Source organism: Oncorhynchus kisutch, linkage group LG19 (genome assembly GCF_002021735.2).
Source record: "Oncorhynchus kisutch isolate 150728-3 linkage group LG19, Okis_V2, whole genome shotgun sequence".
In the NCBI taxonomy this organism is placed as follows: domain Eukaryota; kingdom Metazoa; phylum Chordata; class Actinopteri; order Salmoniformes; family Salmonidae; genus Oncorhynchus; species Oncorhynchus kisutch.
In genome coordinates, this window is record NC_034192.2 from 27236928 (window position 1) to 27258548 (window position 21621).

The window sequence follows — 21621 nt, forward strand, 5'->3', positions numbered from 1 at the left end:
TAAGCTTGATGTGTCATGTTTGTCTCTTCAGACCAGGGCACCCCTCAAGGGGGTTATTTCTGGCATCTCGTGGGAAGTCGATGTTGAAGAGATTAAAAATATTCCTGGAGTGAGTGATGCACGTCAGATGAATTGTGTGGTGAATGAAGAAAAAGTGAAAACGCCTATCTGTTCTTTTGTTTTTTTATATGGACACTCTCCCTACTCAAGTGGAGTTGGGGTATATAAACTACAGAGCATGTATCCCATGACCAATGCAGTTAGATCATTGTAAAGCTTTTGGTCATGTTTCAAGTCTTTGCAGAAGGGAGAAACCGAGATGTCCAAGTTGTGGAAAAGATAATGTCATGTGTTTTAAAAGTGATGAAAATGTGACATGTTGCAATTGTGGTGGCAACCATGAAGCCACGTCTTTCGAATGCCCGACAAGGGTGAAAGAAAATGAGGTGGCCAAAGTCAGGGCTGTCCAGAGCATTTCATATGCAGCAGCTGTTAAAAGGGTTGAGGTTTTGAATGGTGCACCTGAAGAATCTATGGTGGTGGATAGGCCTTCACTGCAAGGGTTGCTTTTGACAAGCAGGATACTGACATTTTAACTGTTAAGAAAGTGGACTTTGTGGCCTTTATAGCTATGGTGATTAATGGCACTGCCAAGGTGGAGATAAGTTCCAGGATGAGGATATCATTGTTGATACAGCAGATTTCTAGAAACATTTCTAGGCGGAGGAGTTACATGGGATATTGTCACAAGCATCCTCTCAGGCCCTAGAGCTTGAGAAGGGAGATTTTGAGATTTGAAAGAAGGAAGAAATTTGAGTTTTGTTTTGTTTTTGTAAATGTACTATTTTATTTTTGTGGATTAAGTTAATTTCCCTATTACGCATGGATTTTCTTTTGGCCATGTTTTGGTTTTTCAACCCGCCCAGTTGGTGGCGGCAATATACCTTTTAGGGTTGTAGTCCGCCATAAAACCCACAGAAGAAGAGGCTACTCGATCTACGTCATCTTTTTATTTTTCTCTCGCAAGAGGGCGCTGTAGTTTTTAGAGCGTGGCATTGACGTGTGTGGTTGTGGAGTTGCGTCGTTTTGTCGAAATAATTTGCTCGGCGAGGCGAATTTGCAAATGGAGGAGGTTTTTCTTTGAACAACGGCAGGTTTGTTACTTGATCAACTTATTCTTCTGTAAATCAGGTAAGATGTTATGCGAACAATAATGTCGTGGTATAATGGATTATCTCGAACAAGCCGGCTGGCGTGCTGTCTTTTACGACTAATTTTCGCGACGCGATTTAGCTAAGTTAGCTAACGAGGCCTCGTTGTTTGCCTTCAAGATTATTCCGTGTTTTCTGTCCCAAATAACTTATTAGGGTCAACCATTTCGTTAACACTTGAAATTGACAAGGTAACCAGCCAGCTCGGAAGTTTGCTGGATAAGTTAACGTAGCTTGGTAGCGTTAGCAATATTTTGTTTAATAGACCGCTAGTCGCTACGCTAGATTTCTTGCCTTGCCAACCAAGCTCAAGTAACTAACACGCTAGTGGTAATCTGTTTATGTAAGTGAAAAGAGCCTTGTTTAACATTTGGCCTTATTAACAATTTCCTCAGGGGGAGAAATCGTTATGTCTGAGGCTCTCTATGGAAAGTTCCTTGCCCCCGAGGAGCCCTTTCCACTGCTGTCGCAGCGAGGGAACTTCAGTGAGGCAGGCACTTTGGATGTCAGTGACTTTGGCTTTCAGTTGTCCTCTTGTCACCGGACAGACCCTCTGCGCCGCTTCCATAGTAACAGGTAGGACCCGATACCTGTTTGTGGCACGCCTAACAGCTTTCAAAACCAAACGGTAGTGTAACTTAGTTGTTCATATAGGCTAAACTAACCACTGTTTTCAGATGGAACCTGACTTCCTGTGGAACGAGTGTGGCCAGCTCAGAATGCAGCGAGGAGCTGTTCTCCTCCGTCTCCGTGGGAGACCAGGAGGACTGCTACTCCCTCCTGGACGACCAGGAGTTCACCTCCTTCGATCTGTTCCCAGAGGGCAGCGTCTGCAGCGACGTGTCCTCCTCTATCAGCACTTACTGGGACTGGTCAGACAGTGAATTTGAGTGGCAGGTAGGCTACACTTAATGTGATGACATAAATATTATTGTTTACGTATGTTGGTAGTTGTTACATTTGGAGTAAAAGTTTTTTGCTTATCCACAGCTGCCTGGAAGCGACATAGCCAGTGGAAGTGATGTACTCTCTGACATCATACCCAGTGTTCCCAGCTCCCCATGCCTTTCCTCCAAGAGAAAGACCAAACCACATAGAAATATGGATGAGCTCCCCTGGAGTGCTATGACCAATGATGAACAGGTATGGAGACCTGCTCTCAATTTCACAATGCCAGGAATTGTAAAGCAGCAGTTGCAGATGTGTTTCATGCTTTGTCTACCTCTCAGGTGGAATATATTGAATATTTGAGCAGAAAGGTCAGCACAGAGATGGGGCTACGAGAGCAGTTGGATATCATCAAGATCATTGACCCGTGTGCACAGATATCCCCCACAGACAGCGAGTTTATCATCGAGCTCAACTGCCTGACTGATGAGAAACTGAAACAGGTGAGTGAATGGCACAATTCGAGATAGTATGAACATTTCAAATCACGATTATAGTGACCAAAATGTTCACATTTATCAGTATTATCGCGGTATTGTTAAAATGTGCTGCACATGTTCCAGAAGTACTGATACACACACTGAAATAATTTCACCAAGTTTTATTCTGAAAATAAAAAATTAAATCTAAAAAATTAGCAGCAACATGCACTTTTTGTGTGCATAAACATTAAAATAACATTTAAAGATGGCACCATGTGACCATGAGGTGAAGGTTAGTTCAGGTTTAAATGAACACAACCTTAAGTAAAGCAAATAAACAACAAATACAATTATCAGCACTCACTTTGTATTGAGGCACGGCAACCTTCATCGGCCTCAAAGCCAGGCCTCTCAACAATTTGAAATGGCATCATGTCCTTTGCAATGCAATATGAAAGGGCTGCAGTGAGGTCTCAAGCATTTTTTTTTTTTGATGTGGGTGCATAAGCAGCCTGCCTTTTTAATGCTTGCTTGAGTGTCTGTCAACTGTTGGGTGAGGTACCAGTAGTATCACCAGGTTTGCCTTCTGCGCGCCCACTCTATAAACAAGGGAATAGCAAATGTATTATTATTGGTGTTACATTATAAGTATTATTCACTTACGCACACTGTCTTCTGTGTTGCATTTGAGGCTATGCAATGACCCCACGCAAAATTTACACTACAAATGAGTCTTAAGAAAGTGATAGTAATTGCAATGAACACAACAATTGACATAAATACAGGAGTCTTGTATAGGAGTCTATAAGTGTTTCTCCTGTTGGAACACTTTTACAACCAAGTCGGCGTCTGCCGGGTTTTAAATGAACAAAATATGTTGGTTGGGTGACTAAACTACATACTGTGGTATCGTATGCAATGGGCAAATAGTCTGCAGGTTCATGAGTAGGTAACACTGAAAGCTTCAGTTCACATTATTGACAAGCTATTAGCAAGTTACACACACCATGACATTTTCCCCCGTTCTGAAGTCCCACATCATGAATTGAGCTAGAAGTTAACTTACCTTGCATTTGCTATAAAGTAGTGGGTGGTGGTCATGAAGATGACTCAAGATTTGAAGTGATGCCCCCTTTCGCAGCAAATTTTTCATTTTTCCCCTCTCCATGTGCTGCAGACAGTGTGACCATCTGCGATTTAAGTTTTCCTCTGCACTCTTGTAATACCCAAAATATGACCACACTTCAGATTTGGTCCCCTTAGAAGGCTGAAATATCTCCAGAGCGTTGTCACTGCTTTCCGCCATGTTTTCACACAAAATAAAACCTACGTTGCATGCTGCGCTTGTGTCAGACTGTTGATGCTGGACAGTATTTACTGTGTGTTTTTCAAACTGTGTTTTAATGATAATTCAAATTGGAAACGGTCATACTAACTCATGAGTTATCGTGAAACCGATAACCGTTTCATCCCTAGGTGCAAAATGACCACATTCTTGTACTTGGATTGTGGCCCTGTATGCTGGGCAGTATACTCCAATCGAAATGTTGTCGGAAGTGTGTTGAACCTGAGGCCTAAACGTTCCTATTGAACAGGTGAGAAACTACATCCGGGAGCACAGTCCACGACTGCGCCCCTGCAGCACCCGGGACAGCTGGAAGAGGAGTGGCCATAGCAGTGCTAGCAACAGCGGGGTGAGTGGGGCCAGCAGCAGCAACGCTAGCATGGTCAGCAGTGCCAGCAGCTCCACCGGATCCACAGGCTCCACTGGCAACTCTGCCTCCAACTGCAGTGCGGCTAACATCAGCCGCGCCCACAGTGACGGGAACCTGTCCAGTGCTGCTGAGCGGATCCGGGACTCCAAGGTAAGGAAGGGGCTTCACTTTGCCTGTTAAGAGTACACTGTGGCTGGTATTGTGATCCTCCTCATCAAATACTTTGGACTGTACCAGCGTTTTCATTTGCCATTAATTGCTGGCTTTTGGCAGATAAAAATGACATAAAAGAACAACAAACAAAAACATTGCCGGACACATTGCCCAGCAGAAAATATCCTGATGGAATTGAATCTCCTCTATAAACACATTGACTATGCATGGAGGTTGGTTTAGTTTCTTTTTACTCTTCCTCTCTACTCTGCCTGTCTGTCTTGAGCTTGCACTCTCGCTAGTGAACTTGCAAATTTGTATCAACTTGTACTGGCTGCAAAGTTTCCCGCACCAGCCACACCAATGTGTGCCACGCTGACTGATGTCAGCCTGCAGGCGCCCGGCCTGCCACGCCACAGGGAGTCGCTGTTGTGCGATGAGCCAAGTAAAAAGCTGTATCCTGTTTTCATTGATCTACCTTGAGACTCCAATCAAGTTGTGTAAACCTCTATCTGTGGTAAATTCAATTGATTGGACATTATTTTGAAAGGGGCACACCTGTCTAAGTTTGACAGTACATGTCAGAGCAAAAACCAAGACATGATGTCTAAGGAGTTGTCCGTATAGCTCTGAGACAGGATTGTGTCGAGGCACAGATCTGGGGAAGGGTACAAAAACATTTCTGCATTATTGAAGATCCCCAAGAACACAGTGGCCTCCATCATTCTTAAACGGAAGATGTTTGGGACCACCAAGACAATTTTTCTAGAGCTGGCAGCCTGACCAAACTGAGCAATTGGGGGAGAAAGGCCTTGGTCAAGGAGGTGACCAAGAATATGGTCACTCTGACCGAACTACATCGTTCCTCTGTGGAGATGGGAGAACCTTCCAGAATAACAACCATCTCTGCAGCAATCTACCAATCAGGCCCTTATGATAGAGTGGCCAGATGGAAGCCACTCCTCAGTAAAAGGCACATGACAGCCTGAGATTTTCAGGTCTGATGAAACCAAGATTGAACTCTTTGGCCTGAATGCCAAGCGTTACACCTGGAGGAAACATGGCTCCATCCCTAAGGCATGGTGGTGGCAGCATCATGCTGTGGGGATGTTTTTAAGAGGCAGGGACTGGGAGACCATTTGGGATGGATGAACAGAACAAAGTACTGAGAGATCCAAGATGAAAACCTCCTCCACAGCGCTCAGACTGGGGCGATAGTTCGCCTTCCAACAGAATAACGTCCTTAAGCACGTTGCCAAGACAACGCCGGAGTGGCATCGGGACAAGTCTCTGAATGTTCTTGTGTCCCAGCCAGACCCTGGACTTGAACCTGATCGAACATCTCTGGAGAGACCTGGAAAAGCTGTGCAGTGCCGCTCCCCATCCAACCTGACAGAGCTTGAGAGGATCTGCAGAGAAGAATGGGAGAAACTCTCCAAATACCGGTGTGCCACGCTTGTAGCGCCATACCCAAGAAGACTCGAGGCTGTAATCGCTGTCAAAGGTTCTTCAACAAAGTACTGATTTAAAGGGTCTGACTACTTAGGTAAATGTTACATTTCAGATGTCTAAAACCCATTTTTGCTTTTGTCATTATGGGGTGTTGTGTATTGAGGGGGAGGGGGGGAACAATTTTATCAATTTTAGAATAAGGCTGTAACGTAACAATGTGGAAAAAGTCAATGGGTCTGAATACTTCCCGAATACTCTGTGCGTGCATGCATACATACATGCATGCATACTGAGTATACAAAACATCAAGAACACCTGCTCTTTCCATGATATAGACTGACCATGTCAATCCAGGTGAAAACTATTATCCTTTTTGATCCTTCACTTGTTAAATCCACTTCAGTCCAGAAAGTGGTGCAGTGCCTCTTACATTCTTTGGAGAACCCTGCATCTTGTGTGCTTGGCGTGTCACTGCCACACATTTATTTATTTTCCTATTTTTATTGTAGAAACGTTCTAAGCAGAGAAAGCTGCAGCAGAAAGCCCTGCGTAAGAGACAGCTGAAGGAGCAGAGACAGGCCCGCAAGGAGAGGCTGAGTGGCCTCTTCCTCAACGAAGAGGTGCTGTCACTCAAAGTCACAGAGGAGGAGGACCGTGGAGAAGATGTGGTCGACATCTTGATGTGACAAGAGTGAATGAGTCAGTGTTCCTTCTTAATCTTAAGCCTCACAATAACATCTTCCACAAACGTCGCAGGTGGTCCCACATCCTAGAGCCTAGTTTACGTCGAAGCGAAGCTGCACTATTGGAATCAGTCTGGAGTTATTTTATGTCCTTAGAACTGCACAGGATTCTAAAAACTGAAGCTGTATAAACATTGGAGTATTTTTCTGAAAATGAATTCAAGTAAAAAACTACCAAGACTAACTTCATTCTGGTGATTAACTTAATCTTGAAGGCATAGAGGGAACACTGAATCAATGCATGGGAATTCATCACCGTTGGCATTCAGGTGAATTAACAGTTGGCATTATTGAGTTGTAAATGCTTAACATATTTTCAATGGCTTCTTATTGTGGTTTTTGTATATAAATGCAGTTAAATCATAACTGTTTTTACATTGTTTCCCCTTAAGTTAAGGCCTACATGTTCATAAACACAACAGGGCTAAGTGGTGATACAGACTTGGGCTCTAACAAATACATAGAAATGAAGCATTGAATTCTACATTGTCAAAGGTGGTTTAATAAGTCACATGAATCTGTTTTTGTTTTCCTTGTGTGTATTTTGTGCATGGGGGGGGGGGGGGGGGGGGGGGTAGACTTGAAAATTAAATGTAAAATAATGCAGCTATCCAGTGCAAATTAAGAGATTCCCATATTGAATGCTATTGAACTGTAGTATGACTGCATGTTCTTTAGATGGGAAGGTATTTCTTGACATCTTTGCTTACTCTCCTTGGATATTGTGGTGGACCCCACCCTGTGGAGCGACAGTATTTACTCTTTCAACATGAACACAACACGAACTACTGTACATTAGAAAATGTATTTACCTAAAGAAGCTTTATCACCTGTATATGTCGCTTTGTCTTTTTCCTGTATAAAGTTACCCCTTTTGAGTAATTATAAAAACAATATATTAGATCAACTAGATGTTGTGAGTAGATCTTTATTTTGAATAAATAAATGAATAGCCATGAAATACCATTCATTCGGTGGGAAAAAAGGTTGCTGCACCAAGTTAGGGAGTATTCATTGCTTGCTTTCTTGGGTGTCCAATTTCAAGTTGCTGTATATGCCACTGCAATGTATTTTTGACGTGAGCGAGATATTGGGAAATGTAGTTAAAGAACAGAAGCATACCAGAATGCAGTTGTTTCTGTGTGATCTACTCAATAATGTAATGCAAAATGAGAAATAAATTGTCATCGCATCAAATTTTCCTTCAGATTTGTGTCTTAATTTTCACAAGAGAGCGATATCACCTTGATTGACTATATACGTTGATAAACCATACTTCTTGATTGGCTATTGCAACACAAAATGGCTGCAAATGGAGCAATGTCCTCCAATATTTGTTCACTCAAAAGCCAATATAGGGCAATATACAAAATCTCTTGACAGAAATTACACATTGTAAAGATATTAATTCACAAAATGCATGCTAAATATGTCTAATACGTTACAATCAAACTAATCCTAAAATATAGTAGTTGTATCTTGTTAATAGTACATTTTACAAGCCTATTAGAAGTAGTACTTAATGTGGTGGTAACATGTCTGGGACTAACATTTGTTAAGACTAATGTATTTTATTGTTGTGTTTACACATCAGTTCAGTATGTGGAACAGCATGCAGTGGCATAGGAGTTCATCATTTGAGCTTCATTGCAAATCAATTTCATCTATCGGAGACGGAAGGTCAATAGGTAGTGCATTAGCTAGAACAAATACATTATAGGTATAAACCAAGAGAACAGTTATGCAAGGGAAAGATAGCGTGTAAATGAAGGCAGTAAAATAGATCTGTGATTAATCATAGTGTCTTAGTGACTCCACAGTCCAGGATACATTAGAAATGTGTTTGCTTAGCTACATTAGTGTTATCTGGAATAGATACAAGCACATCCTCAGCTGGACAGTAATGGTGATAGATGCTTCATATCATTTTGATTGGATCCTATGTAGTAGCTATTACAACCACTAAATTAAACTGGATGCAAAATGATCTGAATAAACTTGGCCCTTGTAATTTTATATTTGATTAAGATGTATGTTAATCAAAAAAGTTATAGTTAATGTAGTTATAGTTAATGTAGCCTATCCATGTTTCTGACACCTACTCAATTAGGACCATTTCCCTCAAATACAATGATGCCTGAAACTCAGTCCAGCTCTTGGACCAAATCTGGTTATTTTGTCTGGACTGGGAATACATTCTGGCAAGTATTTTCCACTATCCCACAGCCATAGTTTTTGATTGGATGGTTTTAAGTAAACCTTGAAGGTAATTGGCAGCAGGTGCAAATTTCAGTAGAGGGGCTTTTTACAGTAATTAACTTCCAGGCATGCTGGTGATCACCCAATAAACAAGAACAAGGTGACCATTCTCCCATCATATGAGGCAGGCTGGGCTGAGAATTGCTGCCAGGGAATGGGACTGTTACACAGTTAAGCCATCGACACTGCTACACCAATGCCTTCAGCCTTATTTAATGGACAAGGTAATGTATGGGGCCCAAGCAAATGAATAGTATACAATTTATGGAGCATCCAACAACAAGTGCTTGATGAACTAATGTAATAGGTTAACTCAAGTGTTACCGAACAGATTATGCCAGTTTATTAATTTATTGTGATTATTGCTGACTAAGAAACCTTAAAAATCTTACTGAGAAGGGATGGTCCACTTTCAAATGAGCACATCCCTTTTTCCACGAAGTCATCAGATACAGTCCTGCTACACCCACAATTTCTCTGAATTGAGCTAAGTGGGTCTATGATTGAGCCCTATGTCGCCAAGTCAGCATAATCTGAGAAAACAATCTGCATGAGAAGAACCTATTGTCAATGTAGCAGCTATGTTTGTTTTCTGTGGTGTACACAGACTGTACAGCAGAAATAAGTATTTCATCATGCACCATTGCCTTTCTGATGGTTCTATTTGTCCCCATCCAAGAGAATAGGTGAGACAGAGCCACACATTGCTTCCTGTGCTTCTTACTGAATATTAAGCGCACAACCAATATCAGAGGCAAGACACTTTTTAGGAGAACCTAATCAAACTTGCACATGTGTAGGAACTGTAGTGCTGATTGTATCAGTTAGAACTGATAGGGTGAACCGGCAGAGAAGTGGATGAGTCAAGTTTATTTTGATAATGCTCTGAGTCCAGATGTGGTGGTGAGTGTGAGTCTCTTCACCCATGAAACAATTTAATGGCCCCTGTCTTCTTGGCTAGTTGAGCAGTAATCGTCACAATAGGTGTGTTATTTGTCTGGTAAGTGGCTCTGGGCAACAGATAAGGTAGGACCAAAGTCATTCCCATCTGATTTCATCAGGCATCTAAAGCTTTGCTCAATCAGTTATTGCCTTACGTGTTTTCCGTTGACTGGCAGGCTGCTCCTGAAATCCAACCTAACTATTGTTTAGATAGAGGACCTTAATGGACTCATCTGGAGAAAGTGTTTGTCTAGTTATATCTTTGTTGTATCGTAGTGTCCTGTCCCCTTGTTAGCTGGTCTATTGCTTTTCAGATGGTGTGTTTATGTGTAAGGCATTTTAAGGAGGTTTTGATGGACCAATTACAGAGTGATAGGTTAATGCCTCTTTCCCTTTTAACAAAGTCATGCACACTTTATGTGAAAGCTTGGTCACTATCATTTACAATTGAACATAACCTGTGTTAGCTGTGTGAATAAAGGTATATTTAACCCTCTGACATGATGCCATTGGAAATGTCAGGTGCATATTGAAAAGATAATGTTCAAGTGGTACACACATTTTTTAAATTGTTTATATAGTTACATCATTTATCGAAAATATTTAGGAAAGACGTTTTGCTGTCCAGTAAATTATACAACACAAACATTGAAACATAATCTTATTACGCTAGCATACGTGAACAAAACATTGCACAAATTGTAACCAGGCATGGACAAGGTGGACAGGACAATGTCCCGCAATGTGTTGGACTACTGCATGTGGACAGAGTGCTCCTTGTTGTGGCCAGTGCTAAGTAGCCTCCTGTCATTGTCCAGCATGGCGGCTGGGCTGGCCTGGGATATTCTGGTAGGTTTGGTCATCAGGGTTGGAGTGTTACCCAATGGATTTAACAAGGTTAAAAACCTAAGGAGAGAAAAACAACTAAGTGGTTTTTAAAGAGTTAACCCAAGTCTTGTAACCTAGTCGGTATACAGTATAACATATGAACCAGAAGTCTGATATACCTGCTGAAGTTAGGATGGATAAAAGGATGTCCACACAGTGAGGCCCAGGCCAGAGTGTTAATAACCAGGTTTCCAACAGAGTCAGGCGCATACACTGAGGCTGTGTATCGGGCTCCCCCCCAGGATGGCTCCACCAAAGAGGCCTGGTGCAAGGGGACATCCAGGTAAACGCCCAGGGAGTTGGTTAAAGGTAGCCCAGGGAGGGAACTCAACACTCCAGCCTTCTCGTTCTTGCGCCACTTGGCTCTGCGGTTCTGAAACCAAACCTAGACACAAGAGTGGAGAAAAGCCAACAGTCTATAATGGTCTCGTGACAACAAAAACATTAGCTGGCCAGAAGCAAGCGTGCATTTAGAGATTTGGTTCTGGGTTGCCGGGATTAAGAGTGTATTGATGGATCCATGACTGAATAATATCTGTTGCAGCATCATATTAACTCGGTGCCAAATAAGAACCAGCTCCAAGGCCAAGCAACATATCTTTGTGAAGTTTATGAATGGCAAAAACAAATGATTGAGCAAGTATCTGTACCTGGACTCTTGCCTCTGTTAAAGTTAGATGCGTTGCCAGTTCCTCTCTAGGGTAAATAAAGAGACATTGATCTATGAACAGTTTAAACAGTCCTTTATAGTTGACATGATTGAACAGTAAATATATGTTGTAGTATAAAACTAAGAGTAACAAAGACTCTCACTACTAATGTCAACTAGTAGTAATGATAGAATATAATGTGTTTACCTGGCAAAAATGTCTGGATAATGGGATTTGCAGAAAGCCCTCTCCAGTTGTTCCAGCTGGAAGTTAGTAAAAGTGGTGCGATAACGTCGTTGCTTCCTTGAGTGTCCACCCGAGCTTGGTGTTTTCAGCTGCTCTGTTTGGTTTCTGTTGGAACCAAGCGCTGTCCCTCTGTTAGTATTTACCTCTTTCCTAGTATCTTGTGGCTGTAAAGTGCGTTTGTTCTCCTCAGGAGCAGTATGATCTGCTATTGATATCTGCTCGGACTTGTTGGATTGATTCTCAGTCTCTTTGAGAGATATTGGACCCATGGAATCCACTGTTTAAAATATGTACACAGTTATCTATCATGTGAACAGAATTCTCTTCACCTATTTGGAAATCTCACCAACACAATTTCCCCTGCGCCACTTACAAAAGGGAATTGACAATCTTCCAAATTTTGGTTTTGAAACAAATGGCACGTACCTTCTCTGCTGATCCCAGTGTCTTTCCTCACACCTTTGCTCAGAATGGAATCAATCAAATAAGATGATGCAAATGGCAATTTCTCTAGCCCATGTGATGACTGGGGTTTAGAAGACCCCCTCATAGTTGTCTCAATCATTTGTCCTTTACAGATCCCACAGTTACTCTGACAGAGTCAGCTGTCTACAAAGCATTGACTCTCAAATAGTGGAAACTGTGCTGCTCTTTATTGGCCCATCACTGTAGTGTTATCAATGTCATTAGCATTTTTACTTTTCCATTTGGCAGGAAAGGGAACAGTAGAGGTAGGAGGAAGATCTTTGTGAATGTCTATTGATAGCCCTACTTTATCTTTATTGTGCAAAACTAAGTAATACTACTATCAATACTAAAATACATTTTAGTAGCAGCTCTAGTAAAAGTGGAAGCATCAAACAGTAGAAATAAAGCTTTCTCTTTGAGATAAAGTTGTAATAGGTTATTTAATCATAGATCCTAAATATATTATTATGGAGGACTTCCTTTACTTGCAATATGATTTCACCCAATTAGTACTTTTATAACACTAAATAAGAACGTTTATTGATGATGGGAGATGGGTGCTGCCTAGTGGCCACCCGTGGAACTGAGTGTGGAACGAAAAAGGATGATATCTGAACAGCATGATTATTGTACATCATTTTTAGCAGTGACATACATGTCCAAATTAAGCATATCTTTGTTGAAATCCGTCACATATTTGTCTTGTATACTCAACACCAGATCTAATGAGACAAATAGTTTTATAAAGTCTGAAGTGACTCTTGTCTGCATTTCTTACATGCTCCGTTTGTCAATAAATCAGACCATTGGCTACAGATGGAACTCTTTCCTCTTGTACATTTTTTACAAGTGAGACTGTATGGATTCTATCTATAAAGATGTTTTATTACCTTGAGCATGGTATGTCATGCTGGCAGTGGCAGGACAGAGGTTTCCATCATTGCAGCATTCTCCATCGACAGGTACAGTACTGCTGTGCTGCAGAGAGCTTTTGGTGAGTCAAGGATCTCACATAGGCTCTTCAAGTAAGCTCAGTCTTAAAGCTTGCTCATTGGTGCAGAATTCAGAATGTTGTGACTGGTTGTTGTCTATACAGCACAAATCAGTCCAAGCATAGGAGGGCTATCCCAGAATAATGCCATTAATTATTCAAACACACATTGGACACCCACATTAATAGATACATTCCAAACAGTCCTGGGGCTATTTGAAAAAAGGACTATGAAAATCAGCTTATTTAATTTCATTAGTGAGGAGGCAGACATATGGAGGCCAGCCTAAAACGAGGTGTTAATGCTGTTTAATGGAAGCATGGAGGGGGCTCTGATGAATGTACAGGAGAACTCTGCCTCTTCATGATTTATGACAAGAACTATTTGTAGGGAAGCAGCAGGAAGGGCTCCAATTTGACATCCCCGACCTCAATTTGTCATGCAGACACAGGGTGTCAATATTGCCATTCACATCCATTTGGAATCCCAGCCAGCCTGTCCTTCAATTAGCCAGCTATAGCCTGCTCCATGCTGCACAGCTTTTTTTGCTGCCACTTTGAAAATACCAGCATACCGACTGACTAATTGACCAAGCACTCTTTTTTTTTTTTATGTTAGAAGGATGCTGTTCATTTGGCCAATGTGTGAATGCTTGAAATGTGAAAAGTGGTAATGTGCACCAGCATGGCTTCACTTATGCAAATCGTATTTTTGAATTAACATGCCACTGGAATGGATATTTTACATAAATTGATTTGAATCATTGAGGATAATGTGAAATCGGTGAGTGTGTGCGGTGTGTGTGTGCACTCGGGCAGGGGTGCGAGCGTGGCGTTTGTGGGCGTGCGTGTGTAGTGCATCACCATGTTTGATGTTCAAGTCAACAAATTCAAAACCAACCAATCTGAACCATTTTTCTACCAGACTATGTCACATTATTATAATGTGTCCTATGATGTTGCTGTGAGGGTAAAATAATAATGTCCCAACAGTTACTGTGGTTCATTGCCACTGGATGGCAGTAGTATACCATGTGGAATAATGTCATAGTTAAAATCATTCAAATATACATTTAGAATTTACATTTAATCCACAGGAATGACCCTTGTGTTTAAAATGCAACTTGAGCACACAGTGAATACATAAATATTCACAAAATGGTAGTGCTCATATAAGGGCTTACCTTAGATTTCTCTTCTCTTGTGAGATAGGAAACCTCTTTGCTTCACATTGACACGTACTACCTTTGTCACCAAGCCAAAATACGAATGCTTCAAAGTAAAGTTGGATCATTGCTCAGAACCATATCCGTGCTCTGCCCAAGTGGCAGTCAGTCAAACACCTCTGGGATCTGGGTTTTTGAAGACAGCAGTGTGCTGAGCCCTTACGAAGACGTTAAGCAGAAAAATTTAAATGTGTATCGAGAGAACGGGAAGAGAAGGGGTGACTCCTTGGGTTCTTGGTAGGAAAATACAAGTGTTGAAAGTCAGATTTATAGACTCTGACAGAAAGGATTCTTACACCTTGCTCCAAGACTATGGAAAAACAAGTTATTTTCTGTTGAGATTTCAACTGCAGTCCCATTCAATCTACTGACCCCCAATTCACCACTGTGCACTCTTCTCTTCCCTGTAATGTCTGACGTCTTTTAATTTTTGTATTGAATTTTACCCCCTTTTTCTCACCAATTCCGTGATATCCAATTTGTTAGTAGCTACTATCTTGTCTCATTGCTAAATCTCCCGTACGGGCTCGGGAGAGACGAAGGTTGAAAGTCATGCGTCCTCCGATACACAACCCAACCAAGCCGCACTGCTTCTTAACACAGCGCGCATCCAACCCGGAAGCCAGCCGCACCAATGTGTCGGAGGAAACACCGTGCACCTGGCAACCATGGTTAGCGTGCACTGCGCCCGGCCCACCACAGGAGTCGCTGGTGCGCGATGAGACAAGGATTTCCCTACCGGCCAAACCCTCCCTAACCCAGACGACGCTATGCCAATTGTGCATCGCCCCACGGACCTCCCGGTCGCGGCCGGTTACGACAGAGCCTGGGCGCGAACCCAGAGTCTCTGGTGGCACAGCTTCCGCTGCAGATTCTTTTTGCTTCAGCTACTTTTCTACTTTCACAGCTTATGTTTCTGTGTGTTCAGATCAGCATATTGTCCCATGGCAGCATTCACGATTCCCCCATTAGAGTCCTGTGAGGACTGACCTGCAGAGTGTGTCCTCGTCCTTTCCTGTCATCCTGCGCTACACTGGGTGTCCTCCCCCTCCATCCCTCTATCTCTCCATCCCAGGTGGTCTGGTTGATGAGAGACAGAGAGAGGGACATAGGAGACTTCCTCCTCAAAATACTGCTGGGTCATCTTGATCACTCGCCAATTTGCTGTCGGAATTCAAATTAAAAACTTGGTGTGAATTAGGTAGTTTTATGTCTCTGCATGACAGCTTTTTATATTAAATGGTTTACAAGAATCACATTGTTTATCATGGGAGCAGGTTGTCATGCATATGAATGAGGCCCAGGTGTTAATCCCACGCTGGTTCCTTTTCCAGGCACATCTCCTTATTACAACCCACTCTCTCATATTTCACTACAAGTGTTTGCTTTAATAATTACCTCAAAACACCACTGTCAATTGGCCTTCTGTACAATCAGCCCCAAGGCAATGTTGGTTCAATTACATCCTACATTTAGCTATATATACATTGGTTTTCATTGGTCTGAACTGTTTTGAAAGGTTTAAATATCGTGTAATTTTGCAGCTCTCTGATGGTTAATACTGAATGAGATACAGAAGAAAGTCATTGGAAATTCTGTCTCTCTCCATTGAAAGTTTGATAGAAGAAGGCAACCATGTGTTTGACACAGTTTTTCTAACACTCATTTAGGGCCGATTATTGGCCCTTTATGGGCTGTAAAATGCTGATTTGCTGGGCAGCAGGGAGTCACACTTAGTGTGCCATAAACCTGATGGTGCATTACAACATCTTTAATATGCAATAACGGTTGAGTGAGGACAAAGATACTCTCAGTGTAAGAGCAATAACTCATTGAGTCTTGTTAACTGTACTTTATCTATCTACTGTGTGGGTTGTTTTCCGTGTGTTTGCTTTAAAACTCCTCAAAAAGAACAACATCGCACATGTTGTGTAATTATTGTAGCTACAGTAACGAGCATCAAGTGTATACACAGTATGTTGTTTTAAAGGCCAGTGCAGTCAAAAAGGTGATTTCCCTGTGTTTTTATATATATTTTCACACTGAGTCCGTAGTATTACTGTGAAATTGTATTACTGAGATTCAATTTTTTTCCAATACTCTAAAACTATTTGGTAGAATGTCTTGAATTTTGTCTTGAAGACACCGTTAATTTGCTCTGACTCTAGTGTTCCATTTGTACATTTGTGGGGCACAACAAAAAAAGAAGCCAAGCCAAGCATCACACATTTCCTGCTAAATTCACGTTCCCCTCTGTGTCTCATTCAATTGAGTTCTGACCACTACCTCCACACAGGCGCGCTGAAGCTCCCGTTAGGCCTACACAATGAAATGCCTATAAAAGAGTATCTAACTGATGGGATACACAAGCTGCATTCCTTGCCAAATGATTATTTTAACACAAATTTTAAAAGAACTGGTTGATTGAAGTAGGAAAATATGTGCTCCAATATGTTTTGTGTTTTTTTTGTGCACCCCAGGAAGAATAGCTGCTGCTTCTGCAAATGCTAATGGGGATCCGAATATACCAAAAAACAACAAGCTGCAGTTTGTAAGTTTTGTAATAATTGCATCCAGTCTATTTTCCGCTTAGGCTACTTTGCGAACTGCAAGTGCCATTTCGAACTGGTTAGCCTAACTAAGCTAGACAGGTTGCACACTGAAAATATGTTATAACATTAGCTTGATAAAGACAAAGAGCATATTTGAATCAGAATTATTAAGCATAGGCCTACTCACCAAACAGTTGGTGTGGCCATAGGCCTACTCACCAAACAGATGTCCTGGCCATAGGCCTACTCACCAAACAGATGTCCTGGCCATAGGCCTACTCACCAAACAGATGTCCTGGCCATAGGCCTACTCACCAAACAGATGTCCTGGCCATAGGCCTACTCACCAAACAGATGTCCTGGCCATAATTCACCACCATGCAGTGTTCAATGTGGAATTGTTCATCCATTTAGAAAATTCCAATGAACAGGCAGAATAAACTAAATTGAACGTCTGGTATATCGAAAAGAAGACAGATTATGGTTGGTAAACCCTGAAACTTGTCTTTCAACTCATCAAATTGAGCCCCCCTTCAAATGATCGCTCTTTGAGAATGACTGTTCCAGATGAGAGATACCCATCACTTCACACTGGCAACTTTTTTTCATTTGGAAAATGATTCTGTTCTATTTCATTCGGTTATGTTACATCCTGCTTTACTATAAAATTGGTGTGTCTTGACAGTGATAAGGGCTCGGAAAATAAGATGGTTTGTCTGCTAAATGAACAAAACAAGGCTATGCCATTGCCCAGCCATAGGCTTCTACAAGCAAGTGCCACTGCTGAGGTTACTGGCTTTTTGAAGATTGTGTTCGACGATATAATAGAACCAGTTGATATTACGGTTCCATTAAATTAATCTTAAATGGCACTTGCTTATTTATTGACTGAATATGTATGGGGCAATTTAGCAATTAGGATCTGTTTTATCTGTAATGGTTTTGATAAATTAGGCATTGTTGCTCACTGTTAGTATATAGATACATGTGCGCACATTTGTTTTCTAGTGCGGGCCTTGTGTTCTAAAAATGTATATACTTTTTTAGTTTAAAAAAATGTAAGTACCCGAACAGACAAAAAAATGTCAAATGCCAATCCCACCCCCTCCCAATTCAGACCACTCCCAGCCAGCTAAATTCTTGCTTAAGAAATTGCTCTTTGCTAAGAAGCTATTTTTGTTTATTTTTGACCATTTTAATTGAAAACAATTACAGTAAGGTACTTAATTGTTACCCAGAAATGATTTGATGTTGAGATAAAAGATGGCTACATTGGATCTTTAAGTCAGGGTTCTATTGGTCATAGTTTACACAATACAGTCTGCATTTTCATGTGAATGGCACTCTCTGTAGCATCTATACATGTTTAATTATCATGAGACGTATTGACTCATAAACCCTGACTACTCCTTGTATAGTTCTATCCGTGAAGGCTGTAACTCTTCTTTCCCACAATACCCTCAAGGTACAGTATATTTATTGGATTGTGAATTATGGAATGGAGAAATTAGGCTACATTATCAATCTACATCACATATCAGAATCGGTCTATCATCGATATCTAAACAGAAAGTTCCCTTTTCCTCTTGTTTTCTCTGGGAAAACAAGAGTTTTTCCTCTTCAGTCAAACCCCACATTTTGCTGTAGCTTACGTAATTGAAAAGTAATTAACACAAGCAATAGTCATATTTCCGGCTGTGAAAATGAATTCAGAAGCAGGATTCAGCCTCAGTGCAGATACGAAGAACTACACATTCAATTTCATTTTCTGTATATATTTCTTAATCTTGACAGTAATCTGTGGTCTCTGAAGCCAGCCATAGCGAGGCAGCAGTTTAAACAACTGTATTTCTGCTGTCTTTGTTTATCTAAGAGAAATGCAATTTAGGCTAGAGACACATACTGTAGTCTGGGCTTTTCTCACACTCTTTGGACTTAATACATTTCATGACAAGCTGGGCTACGTTTTGATTAGAGCGACGTTCCTAGCTTTAGCAATAAGGTGGGTATAATACACTGTCTGCTGAGGGAAAATACAATTGTTTCTTTTAATAAATGTGTTGCACTGGCTGTACATCTAGCTAAATACGATTTAGGGACCAGTGTTTTAGAAGAGTCTCAGACCTTATGAGCCACCTTTGTTCTCAGGTTCCGTCTGTGTTTCAAATAATTGAACACTAATTACAACCATCAAACACCTTTTGCTCTCGCTGCAACAGATCTGTGCCCCTTCAGGTCTCACAGTGTACAACATAACTAGGCTGTTTACTTCTGTTATTGCAGATGGTATTAGTTTCCTGTTGTTGTCTGTGTCATTGGAGAGTGGTGGTAGTAGTAGTTTATTTATTTTATGGTGCTAATAAAAACATGCATTTCATACATTTAGCTAAACACAGCAAATGTTCATCTATAGTCCCTAACTAAACACACAGTGACTAAATACATAAACATAGCTAAGTACACATCACTCATACAGTATTTTTGTAGGATATAACAGATTAAAACAAATACAGGAAACATAAAATACATCAAATGATACAATACGTATAGGACACATCATAAAACACATTGAGACTTGTGCATTAAGAATAGGTCATTGTGTGCAGGGTTGATGCACCTTGATCTATGCTTTGGCCTCCATGGAGAAGAATTTAAAGTCGCTCGTACTTAAGGGAGAAGGCAGAGAATTCCATTTCCTGATTTCCTGAAGGTGCTTTCCCTTTCAGGAAGGAAGTCCTCTTGTGGAGGGTAACTGCTGTTTTTTTAAGAGCTTATTATGACAACATCTTTCAAAGGTAGGACGCAACATTGTTAACCTTATAACCTAGACATACATCTGAGAAAAACATAGTCCAAATGGAACACATTTTTACTTGGGAGAACATTACAGTGGTGGTAGTTTGTCAGTGCCATTTCAATCATTTGTGTGGTATTAAAAAAGATTCTGCCAAAGTCTCCAGTCAGAATTGCATGAGATGCGTTTAGAAAACTCTTAATTTTTCACTATTCTACTAAAGAAATTCCGACATAAACTACGGACAACGAACTCAATTGCATTTTATTGATGGCAATTTGAATGCACAAAAATACAGTGATGAGATCGTGAGGCCCTTTTTTTTAAGGTAACAGATGCATATCTGTATTCCCAGTCATGTAAAATACATGGATTAGGGCCCAAATCATTTATTTCAATTGACTGATTTCCTCATATAGGATCACCGAGTTTAAATATCTGGGCATTAAGGATAATAATTAAGGATAGACCCTTCTTTGAACTGTAAAAAACACATACAAAGTTGTCCAGCAAATTTAGATATAGTCTTTCAAATATTCGATACATCAGGAATATACGCAATGATTTTTTTCGCACGTGTCCTATTGTATCAACAGCTGGTCTCAAGCCATTGAAACAACACTTTAACCCTTTCTATCTCTATACAACCAAGCACTGAATATCCTGGAAAGGAAATCACAACAAACTGAGAATCTGAGATCAATTGAAACAACCTAGTCTTGGCTGTGTGCTTAGGGTTGTTGTCCTGTTGGAACGTGAATCTTCACCCCAGTATGAGGTCTTGAGCGCTCTGGAACAGGTTTTCATCAAGGATCGCTTTGTACTTTGCTCCGTTCATCTTTCCCTCGATCCTGAGAAGTCTCCCAGTCCCTGCCGCAGAAAAACATTCCCACAGCATGATGCTGCCAACACCATTTAAAAAAAAAATTATGACCTTTTTTTAACTAGGCAAGTCAGTTAAGAAAAATATATTATTTTCAATGACGGCCTAGGAACAGTTAACAACTGCCTTGTTCAGGGGCAGAACGACAGATTTTCACCTTGAATCCCTTAGCTGACAATCTTGCAACCTTTCGGTTACCAATCCAATGCTCTAACCACTAGGCTACCTGCCGCACCATGCTTCACCGTAGGGATAGTGCCAAGTTTCCTCCAGATGTGATGCATGGCATTCAGGCCAAAGTTCAATCTTGGTTTCATCAGACCAGAGAATCTTGTTTCTCATGGTTTGAGAGTCTTTATGTGTCTTTTGGCAAACTCCAAGCGGGATGTCATGTGATTTTTACTGAGTGGCTTCCGTCTGGCCACTCTACCATAAAGGCCTGATTGGTGGAGTGCTGCAGAGATGGTTGTCATCTGCAGAGTTCACAGAGGAAGACATTGAAGACTGACGGTGGCCACTGTGTTCTTGGGGACCTTCAATGCTGCAGAAATGTTTTTGTGTCCTTCCCCAGATCTGTACCTGGACACAATCCTGTCTCGGAACGACCAGATGTTAGAGTGGCCAGACGGAAGCCAAAAGGCACCTAAAGGAATCTCAGACCATGAGAAACAAGATTCCCTACAGTGAAGCATGGCGGTGGCAGTATCATGCTGTGGGAATGTGTTTCAGTGGCAGGGACTGGGAGACTAGTCAGGATTGAGGGAAAGATGAATGGAGCACAGAGAGATCCTTGATGAAAATCTGCTCCAGAGTGCTCAGGACCTCAGACTGGGATGAAGGTTCAACTTCCAACAGGACAATGCCCCTAAGCACACAGCGAAGACAAAGCATGAGTGGTTTTGAGACAAGTCTCTGAATGTCCTTGAGTGGACCAGCCAGAGCCCGGACTTGAACCCAGCGACGCTTCCCATCCAACTTGAATGAGCTTGACATGATATGCAGAGAAGAATGGGAGAAACTCCCACAAATACAGGTGTGCAATGTGTAGCATCATACCCAAGAACACTCAAGGCTGTAA

At 41.3% G+C, this 21621-nt stretch overlaps 2 protein-coding genes across 5 annotated transcripts; one reads left to right on the forward strand and one right to left on the reverse strand.

The window, feature by feature from the left end:
- The first annotated feature begins 998 nt into the window (after window positions 1–998).
- On the forward strand, window positions 999–7846 carry LOC109864505 (protein FAM199X). Of its 4 annotated transcripts, none has more exons than XM_020452353.2 (7): window positions 999–1154; window positions 1607–1787; window positions 1889–2108; window positions 2202–2354; window positions 2441–2602; window positions 4177–4446; window positions 6411–7846. In XM_020452353.2, exons 2-7 carry the CDS (start codon window positions 1621–1623, stop codon window positions 6585–6587), a joined length of 1149 nt encoding a protein of 382 aa, XP_020307942.1. In that variant the 5' UTR covers window positions 999–1154; window positions 1607–1620; the 3' UTR covers window positions 6588–7846. The 4 variants fall into 4 exon arrangements, with proteins under 4 accessions (XP_020307942.1, XP_020307940.1, XP_020307941.1 ...); XM_020452351.2 differs by having other exon boundaries at window positions 1002–1154; window positions 2184–2354; XM_020452352.2 differs by having other exon boundaries at window positions 1016–1191; window positions 2184–2354.
- Window positions 7847–10435: 2589 nt separating this feature from the next.
- Window positions 10436–12207, reverse strand: LOC109910044 (homeobox protein ARX). The gene is made up of 5 exons (XM_020509193.2): window positions 12056–12207; window positions 11591–11906; window positions 11384–11429; window positions 10853–11118; window positions 10436–10751 (listed from the first exon to the last, which is right to left on the reverse strand). The coding sequence occupies exons 1-5, from the start codon at window positions 12192–12194 to the stop codon at window positions 10598–10600; spliced, it is 921 nt and encodes a 306-aa protein (XP_020364782.2). The 5' UTR covers window positions 12195–12207; the 3' UTR covers window positions 10436–10597.
- Window positions 12208–21621: the final 9414 nt, after the last annotated feature.

Bases quoted from the DNA above. Each gene is read 5' to 3' on its own strand.
- LOC109910044 (XM_020509193.2), bottom strand. From the start codon at position 12,194: ATGATTGAGACAACTATGAGGGGGTCTTCTAAACCCCAGTCATCACAT. The intron at 11,119-11,383 runs GTACAGATACTT...TCTTGTGTCTAG, and splicing joins TAACAGAGGCAAGAGTCCAG to GTTTGGTTTCAGAACCGCAG. The intron at 10,752-10,852 runs GTATATCAGACT...TTCTCTCCTTAG, and splicing joins ATCCATCCTAACTTCAGCAG to GTTTTTAACCTTGTTAAATC.
- LOC109864505 (XM_020452351.2), top strand. From the start codon at position 1,621: ATGTCTGAGGCTCTCTATGGAAAGTTCCTTGCCCCCGAGGAGCCCTTT. The intron at 1,788-1,888 runs GTAGGACCCGAT...CACTGTTTTCAG, and splicing joins CGCCGCTTCCATAGTAACAG to ATGGAACCTGACTTCCTGTG. The intron at 4,447-6,410 runs GTAAGGAAGGGG...TTTTTATTGTAG, and splicing joins AGCGGATCCGGGACTCCAAG to AAACGTTCTAAGCAGAGAAA.